Here is a 9,836-nt window from a genome sequence, read left to right on the forward strand (position 1 = left end):
CATGTAAAAATATTAAAAAACCAGATAGAAATGTGAAATTTACTGATGAAAAAAAGTTAGATGTACTTCTAGAGAATGAGGAAAATCTGCATGAGACAACTCGAGAACTTGCCGCCGTCAATGATGTAAATAAATCAGCTATTTTGAGAGTTTTGCATAAAGAAAAATACCACCCTTACAAAGTTCAGTTGATTCAGGAGTTGAGTGAAGATGATCCTGATAGAAGGCAAGAACGATGTGAAATGATAATGGACAGAATGAAAGCAGATTTGCAATTCCTAAACAAAATAGTTTTTCTGATGAATTGACGTTTCATTTAAATGGAACGGTTAACAAACAGAACTGTAGATATTAGAGCAGAGAAAATCCTCACTTGGTGTTTGAGACTCACACGCAATAACCTAAAAAAGTTAAGGTTTGGGCTGGTATCATTAACAATAAAATTATTGTTTCTTATTGTTATGAGGATACAGTTGATGGAGAGGTTTATCTAGATGTTTTGATTAACTTTTTAATGTCTACATTACGAAGATTTTTTCTTGATGATAATCATCCAAATGAGATAGATCGGTGTATTTACTACCAACAAGAAAGACCTCCACGGCATTTTGCACGTATAATTAAAAATTATTTAAACGAAATTTTTCTAAATAGGTGGATTGGAAGACGTGGAACGATCGAATGGCCGGCTAGATCTCCCGATTTGACTCCTCTCTATTATTTCTCATGAGGTTATATAAAATCTAAAGTATATTTTAATAGATCAAACAGTCTTGCTGATTTAAAGTTAGGAAAACGGAAAACAAAAAAACAAAAAAACAAAAAAACCCCAAGGTCGTACAAAATGTTGTACGAGAATTCCAAAATGGCCTCGTTTTTTGTCAAAAAGTAAATCGTGGTCATTTTGAACATTTAATTTAATTTTAAAGTACATTGAAGAACACAGTCTAAATATTATGTGACATTATTATCTTTATTCAACCTAAAGTTTTGTGATAAAATCATTATCAAAATTTTACATTTTAAAAATCAATTTTCTTAGTTATCATTGCAAAAAACTTAAAATATTTTATATTACTGAACAGAGGACTAAAATCTCTTTCTAACAAGGTGCCATACGTGCCCTTTGTTATTTAAAATTTTCGAGGGGGTGCTTATAATTCAAAGGGGGTGCTGGAGGGGTATAATATTTTCATACTTTAGATTGTCAATTTAAGAATAAAAATTAATCTGTTCAATTTTTTTTCACAAAGTACATAATAACGCTAAAAATGAATTTATTCAATACTTATAGACCGCATGGTGTATTATGTAATGAGGAAAGAGGCGTACAAATTACTTCAACTGGTCATAAAAAGTACTTTAGTAGTTTCTCCAAAATAGAGGCAAAAAGATTAAAAGAGAGACTAATAATCTCATGGTTTAACTTTGGTTAATTGGTTGGCTACGGTGCCATTAAAGTAATCCAAACAGCAAGACTAAAAACAAAAATAGTTGTAATAACTACTAACGTTCGTCCAGAAGAAAAAGCAGAAAAAGAAGAAAATGAAAAAGAACAAGACAAAGGAGAATGAGAAGAAGAAGAAGAAGAAAAAGAAAGTACTGAACAAGAAAGACAAAATGGTGGTAAATATTATAATTGGCATTCCGATAAGGCGAAACAAATAATTTTTTGTCTAGCACAAATAATACAGAACATAAATTTTCAATCGCGTATCACAAGACACGATTTTATGTTTGCTTCGATTTAAAAAATATCAGACGCTACGTGTAATGTATAGATAAACTACAATAAGTACAGATAAGTATGTTATACACTTTAAAAGATAAAAAGATCTCTAAAATATATGTATGTATTCATTTATCTTATAATCAGTATTTCAATTTTTTTGAGCTTTTTTAGTACTAGTGCAAATCTTAGCACCTACGTAATTTTGGCAGTTTTTGTTTCGAATATATTATTTATAAAATGAAACTTTTATCTGTTCTATCAGTTTTTTTCTTTGTGGGTGAGTACATGTTTTTCGTTTTATATGTAACGATTGTAAGTGAATTCTAAATAAAAAGAATCTTTCATATACGAAAATTTTTGACCATTTTTTGCAGAAAGTACTTTGCAAGCCATTTAGAAAGAGTTTCGAAATGTGTGCCATAAAAAGGTATAGCCAATCTTAAGAGGATATAAGTCTAAAGCGAATTAGAATATAAATATTGATAGAACTTTGATGTAAATCATAGTAATCGCCACTCGTATTAATTTTTCCTAATAAAAGTTTTTCTTTAAAATTCGTTTAAAATTCCGCAATATTTTTTAATATTTTCAATATATGCATATAAATAATAGACAGAGAGAGATTTGTTATTTAGTTTGTAAAACATATGGTAAAAATATGGGAGTATTACTAAAAGGTATACTCCTTTAAAGTATCTGGTGTGCGCATGACTTAAAGCAACTTGGTTAGTTTCACCAAGTTGTAATAGTAAATTTATCTAAATACTGATATACTGTTTCCAGTCTTATCAGAAATAGAAAAAAAAATTATCCTATTTAAAAGCATTTGAAACAAATTTGAGAGTAAAAAACTTATAAGTCATATAAAAACCCTTCAAAATGAGAATGAGAAATGAGAGAAGGAGAGAGTAAGTGTAACTCTCCCCCCATCTCTCTCTCTTTCTCTCTGGCCGTTCTTTTATAACTGAGGATCGTAATTTTCACCAATATTCCGAATAAGTGGCCCTCTGAATTCTGAATTTGGTAAGACCATTTTGTAGGTGACTTTCTTTTTGATCTTCTTCCCGGAACGTTTCAAGCAACAAAATTAATTTCTTTAAATTATTGTCACCTTTTATTATTTTATTTTTTGATTTTTTGACGTTCTTGGTTACAAAGAGTCCAATGTTCTGTCCCATATTGTAACGTAATATTTTGCCTACCACATAGGGTATTACTATAGGGGGGCTATAGACAGAAATTATTGGGGCAGAGATAGGGCAAGCAAAATATACGAAACTTGTGCGAACGGCACTCAGGGTTTATTTGGAGAGCTGGGGTCGTGGATAAGTTAAATGGCAAGGGGTTTGGATTGGGCAACTACAAAAATGAAGCAGAGGTGTACTTACATGAATCTTCTGGAATAAATGGACAAACAAAACAACGGGAAGGACCTCTAGCAATTTAAAATGGACGCCGATTCGAGGCGCGAAATAATAACGATAACCACAACTAGTTGTAACTATTGAAATAGTTATTAGAAATGTAAACTATATCTTTTTAAATAAAACTCAAAAAAGGGGTTAGAGAGTTAGTTAAGAGAAATCAACAAAATGGTTTAGAAAAAAAAATTTATACATTTATTGTTGTCTCACCCCAAACAGTTACAAAAATAGACAATACAAAAATACTCAAAAATGGACAATAAAAAATTACTATATTCATAGTCACAAAAAAAATACAAATATAACAAAGAGAAACACTTGTTATTGTGGCATGTATTAACTGTAGCAGAAATAAATTATTGCAAATAAAATTTTTTTTAATGATGAAAGCAATTATTATTATTAAAAAAATGTGTATCTTTACTTTAAAATTAGACACAAAAAGTTACCTTGATTTCCACTAAATTTTTTTACTTTACATATCTTCTACATTTCTGAGGTTGGAACTGGAGATTCCCTGCCACGCAAAAAACTGTATCTATAGACGGGGACGACGACCAGGGATAAGAAGATGAGGGTGAAAACTTGCAATGGAACACAAACCTTGGAAAACTGAACACAATGGCAACGTGTGGTTATCTTCAAAATTCCACTCAGACTGAAACTATACATTAAACTGCTACTATACTTTACACTGCTACACATTTTCCATGAAAAGGGGCAAAAACATAAAACTTTACAAATTTGACGTGAAATTTGGACAAACGCTAGAAGCAGCTGTCTCTGTCAACGCCTCTGCGAGAGTGACGTGATTCTTAAAAATCATTCGCCTCCCAACTTGGTATAAACAAAATACTAAACGGGAATATTTATTTAAAACGCAGTATCGAGCGGTTTAACGATCAAAGAATACCGAGGAAATAACCATCTGTGAGATAATAAACAAACTGGTTTATAATCGACCTTGGAAAGTCGAAATACACTAAAAATATTCTTCGATATTTTAAATATATATGAGGGGATTTCAATATATATCAAGCAATTTTAAAAATGCTACAATATAAAAATATTAAAAATACAAGTGCAATTGCTATTTTCGAGCATTGCATTGCATTGCATTTTGATTATTTTAGAGATAAATCTGTCTTTCCAAATTTTAATTAGGCGATTCATCGTATTTTTTTGCCATGCCAATGCATCTTCAAACTTCTGCTACGCGTTTGCTATCGTAAGTTGAACTAGATCCCAGATAATTAAATTTTTTCTATGTCACCGTTTCTCCATCGATTCATCTGTTTGTAGCACTCTTTATGAAATGTCGAGCATAAGTATTGAAAATGCCACACAATAAAACGCATTATTTTCTAACCCCTCTCCCTTAATATAAATTTGCTTGAGAACCTCTGATCCAGTCGTTTTGTTGTCCTATTGAACCGGTACATATTTTTGCATCTTTGCAAGTGCATCTCTATTAAAATAAACCAAAGATTTATCCATCTGATTCTGTACAACAGTGTAAAAAAATATGACATCTGAGGATATAAACTTTTCATTTCATTCATTCATTTTAACTCATTTTATGTTATAAATTATAGTTTCTAAAGACAGATTTTTTCTATGCTGTGTTTTATTTAGACGTTGTATTCTAATTAATTGTTTATGGTAGAAAAGAGGTTATATATCTGGCAATTATTGGACGTCAGTTAATTAAAAGCTGTCTTTTTGGTATTTTATGCTTACTAAATACCAGGTATTTTGTTTCGTTTTAGTTTAGATCCAGCTTTTGCTCCTGACTGTCATCTGGTCAACAAAATTTTTATTTGGAGAACGTACTGCTTTCTTTCTTTATTATTTAGTTTTACTGAATAACCTGTAAAGACATGTAAATTTCTCATCAATCCAGCTACCATTAATAGTAAATTTACTGAATTTTAGGTGGCGAGTGTCTTTCTGATCTTTAGTAGTTATAAAAAACGCCAACAGGTAGCATCGGTGATAAAATCGTCGTAATTGGCAGAACAATTTTTTGCTTCCCCAGTAAAAATTTGATTTTGGCACTTTCTTTTTGTTAACAATGATTGAGTTAGAGCAAATAATAAAAAAAATTAAATTAAATGTATGACAAACGTCTGTTTTCTTAGATTTATTTAAATTTTTTTCTTTTTAGGAATAGCATTTGCTGCAATTACACTTTCCAACGAAGATGGGTATGTATATATTTTTTTAATAATAATTAAAACTATCATCGTCATCATCTAGAATCCAACATTCACTGGTAAACATAAACCTCTCGCATGTTTTTTAACTTAGTTTGATTTTTTGCTTTATGCTAAACAGCATTAGGTATTATATTACGTAGATAAACATTATTTCCTATATTATTCTTTCTGCAACTTGTAGTTTACTCACTGTTATTTTTGCTGTTGCGGATTCTGCACTGCAGGTTTTCACTGGCAAAAGGCACTGATTGAACATTGTATATTTTTTACATTCATTAAAATCTTTGACCTAAGTACATTATTTAGCATCACGTACCATTTGTCTCATAATGCTGTTTTTATTATGAATTTGGGGTTTCTCGTATTCTGGGTCCATATATATTTATATATACCTTTGTAATAGTACCTAATTGCTTCTAATGACGTGATGTGCTTCCTCAAACTCTTACGTACTATTATTGATACCTCTTGTTGGACTATCTTGTCTTTAGTCACACCACTATAGAAATGATTTTCCGAGATTTTCTGATCCTTTTCCTTTGTTTTTTGTTTCTGTTAAGACCAATACATTACTCTTAATTTTCCCAATTTTGTAAGATTAAATTTGCCTAAAGAGATCTTGTATGTTCCTGTTCGTTCCGAGGCTTCTTGCTTGGCTTTTTAACATTCAGTGTTTTTTTAAATCGAGGAATTATCCCCATGTTTTAAGCCACAACCTGTAAGACCAGAAAGATTTCTGTGTGGGGATTCCACATTTAGTCAATAAAACCAGTTTGAAAGCAATGGATATTCACTTTTTATTCCCCCATTTTATTCTGAACTATAAAGGAAAATACAATAATTGGGTCATAATATGTTAAGAGGTGATATATATGAAGAAAAGATCAGTTAAAAGACGCCAAAACTAGTGGTTAAAAGACCTGAGGAGATGATTTGACCACTTATCCACAGAAATTTTTCAAGCAGCAGTTTCAAAAGCTACAGTTTCCATTTAGATCGTCAATATTCAAAACGAGACGGCGCAATAAGAATAAGAATTCTGAACTAGAATTTGCTGGTAAAGCCGACAGTTGGTCATTCGAGAGGCTTTTGGTAGTGTTTTTAAAAATGCATTTATCGACATTATTGCTTCCTACGACGGCCTTGCCAGCCATTTTCTTCTCTCTCCTTCTTTCTTAATTGGGCTAGGAACCGGCTATGAAAGAGTTAGCTATCCATCTGTCTATCTATATCGTTTACAGCGTTTGTTTAATATGTTTTATTTTCTTTTTGTAATTATCCATTCTAGCCTTAAATAACTCTTCGTTAAATTGTCTATATTTCAGTTTGGTTTTGTTTATTTATGTTTTTATACATTTAAATAATTTTGCAAATTTTTGCTATTTTCTGAAAAAGAATCCTAGATAATAACTGTTTTCTAATTATATTAAATTATTAATAAAACTATTTGCTTCATGTTACAGACTAGGAAGTATATCGGATTGCCTATTTTGCACAGCTGTTGGAAATCAAGTTAGCTTGCTGCAAAAACACAATCTTTCAATCGTAAGTAATAATACTTCTTAATAAAATATGTCAATAACATTGTTTTTTGATAATAATGTGTAACTGTTTAGTAGATGGCTTAGCAGGTAAATACTTTTCTACGGTCCCAGTAGATAATAAATCTACTTACGGAGCCATACGGAGAAATGCGTCACATCTCTTTATTCTTTTAAAATCTAGTTACCTATTTCCCATACCTTCCTGATGGAGGACAACGGCGATAGTCGGTACCAGCTCAAGCCACAAAAAATGATCCAGGATCGATTTGAACCTGGAACCTTTAATCCAAAACTAAAACTTTAAGAAAGTGATAAAGAATTTAAAAATTTAACGTTCAGGGATTGATCCAAAATTCTGGAAAGCTACAAATTATTAAAAAAAATGGCACACCACAATATTTCGATAATGGGACTTTTAGAAACTCACTAAAGAGGTAAAGATCATTTTAAAATAACTGGTTACAACCTGACCACGTCGTCTAGATTCAAACTTAGCTTAGATAATTCAAGTGCAAATAAGGTCAAAATAATTGTATACTCCAAAATAAACATCTACATGACTGGATATGATGCTCTTGAAGACAGAATAATATACAATCAAATGCGAATCTCTACCTTATACAGAAATACGCTCCTACAACAGCTGCACAAGATGTAGACTGACAGGTTTTACGTTCGTCTATAAAAGAGAGTACGACTTTATCAGAAATTTTTAAGCCAATTCAGAGCAGATAGAGGGGTTATATACAGATGTATTTTGCACCTTACTTATTTAATATTTATGGTGAACATGTCACGGGAATGCCTTTGGAATGATGGGTCTTTGAAGTAACGATGGCTAATAGAATAATTTCCAATTTAAGATTTGCTGATGACACTACACTTATAGAAGCAAACAAACGAGAAATGATAGATCGCATGCTAAGAGTTGAGTTGGAAAGCATTTAAGTTAGTCTTAAAATTAATAAAGACCAGACGAAAATAATGGTGATAGACTGATTTAGCAGTAGCCAGCTGAGTTATCATTTGCATAAATATCAGATAGTAGATTTCTTTAATATCTCGAATCTTAAATAACTAACGATGACTACCTATTACGAAAGACAAGTTCGAAGACGTATTGGAATGGTTAAAATGCGATAAGGTAAATTTGAAAAGACAAATCTATCTCTCAACAAAATCAAGATAAGTTTAATAAGTACACTTGTGTTTTTAATACTTATATATGGGAAAGAAACATGAAATTTTTTGCAAAAGAAGGTCAAAAAATTGATGTCTTAAGATGTGGTGTTAGAAAGGATCGCCACATCTGGATTGCAGTAAATTCTACAGTTTTTTAGTCACATGGTTACAAAGGTGATAATATTTTAGAGAGATTCATTATTTTTTAAAATTTTTCGGGGAGAAGACCACGATTACAATTACGCATCAAACGGTCTGATCAAATTTGGAATCCAACAGGCCACTCATTCTGCCAAACACTGAAAGCAGCTGAATCTAAAGTCCAATGAAGAAAATTTGTTTAAAGTATTGAAGAAAATCACGATCCTCCGTAATCTGCTAGAAAAAGAAAGAGATAAAGCACCTTTAATACTATTTGTATTATCATTAATATTGTCCACATATGAAAGCTTATGAAATCGAATCGGTGTTTAAATAAATTTGTAGTTAAAACAAAACACATTATATTAAAAATATATAAGAAAATGTTAAACTGTTTATCCTTAACAAAAGAATCGTGTGAATAAATAGTTCTTAAACTTGGGTCAAAAATCTATAAAATGATTTTTGTAGGCACTTCTCCGAAAACCATCATTGTTTTTAAAGAATTAAAGAAACTCTGACAGCTGTAAACTTACCTTTAATTAACTGGTAGTTAGGAATTGTTTTTATAAATTCATTACCATTTAATAAATACAAACTGAAACCGCGAAAAAATTTATAATATATGAAAAAACACAATAAAAATATCTTTTACTAAATCCTTCATTGTTTATTCTTTTTAGGAAGAAATAAGAGACGTTATATTCGAAGAATGCAACTTGCCCACGGATTGGATTTTCTTCGTTAGCTGCGAATCCTATATAGGCGAGATAATAAACGGAGTATTCAATTCATCCAATATAGAAGTACACGAAGCATGCAAGAATATTAAGTATTGTTGGTAAACGATAGAGTAAAATGTTTTAAAAAATTAAATATGTATTACAGTTAATATTAGTTTATTTCATTTTATCACTAGAAGAGCAGCCTGAAATGTTTTACTGTTTTTATTTAAATTAACGTGCATGTGACATCTATAGTCATTAGCACAAGTTACAATTTACATATTAAATGGCAATATATGATATAAGTTACCAAATAATATAGTTAACATTTAACATAAAGAAAAGAAAACCAAAATATTTAACATAACATAATATTTTGTTAAGCAGTTGATTTTTGTCGAGGAATTTGATCACCTTGTTGATTTAATCTGTGTTGTTAAAGAACTCTTTAAAAATAGTACTGATACTGATTTTGGTATAAAAGTAACAGGCAATAAGTACCTATATGTCTGATTCAAAGAGTCGTGCTAACATTTTGGTTGTAGAGATCATGCCATCAGATAGCCATGTGTTAGACGGTAATTAATTCGTGGTTAAATTAATTCCTCTGTATGTTTTAGGTTCGATTTTTCTCCCTCTTTGAAGAGTATTATTATTTTGTATATTATATATAGTATACTCCATAATACTCTTCCAACTATGTATTTCGTGTAGTGAATTAAACGAAATATTTTTAATGGTTTTTAACGGACTCTCCCTTTTCGTCTTTTGTTAAACATCATTTTATGTTTATATAATATGATTTAAATGGACTAAATCTGTAGAGGTGTAGTCATGTAAGATATTTTGAATTTACAATTAAAAAAAAA

At 30.6% G+C, this 9,836-nt stretch overlaps 1 protein-coding gene across 1 annotated transcript; it reads left to right on the plus strand.

Moving 5' to 3' along the window:
• The first annotated feature begins 1,853 nt into the window (after nucleotides 1–1,853).
• On the plus strand, nucleotides 1,854–9,134 carry LOC140438066 (uncharacterized). The gene is made up of 4 exons (XM_072527779.1): nucleotides 1,854–2,009; nucleotides 5,324–5,363; nucleotides 6,839–6,920; nucleotides 8,926–9,134. Exons 1-4 carry the CDS (start codon nucleotides 1,970–1,972, stop codon nucleotides 9,085–9,087), a joined length of 324 nt encoding a protein of 107 aa, XP_072383880.1. The 5' UTR covers nucleotides 1,854–1,969; the 3' UTR covers nucleotides 9,088–9,134.
• Nucleotides 9,135–9,836: the final 702 nt, after the last annotated feature.

The sequence above is a fragment of the Diabrotica undecimpunctata genome, chromosome 4, assembly GCF_040954645.1.
Source record: "Diabrotica undecimpunctata isolate CICGRU chromosome 4, icDiaUnde3, whole genome shotgun sequence".
Taxonomy (NCBI): domain Eukaryota; kingdom Metazoa; phylum Arthropoda; class Insecta; order Coleoptera; family Chrysomelidae; genus Diabrotica; species Diabrotica undecimpunctata.

Excerpts from the sequence above, each read along its gene's own strand:
- LOC140438066 (XM_072527779.1), top strand. The coding sequence starts at position 1,970 with ATGAAACTTTTATCTGTTCTATCAGTTTTTTTCTTTGTGG. Across the intron at positions 5,364-6,838 it reads ACACTTTCCAACGAAGATGG|ACTAGGAAGTATATCGGATT; the intron begins GTATGTATATAT and ends TTCATGTTACAG. Across the intron at positions 6,921-8,925 it reads AAAAACACAATCTTTCAATC|GAAGAAATAAGAGACGTTAT; the intron begins GTAAGTAATAAT and ends TATTCTTTTTAG.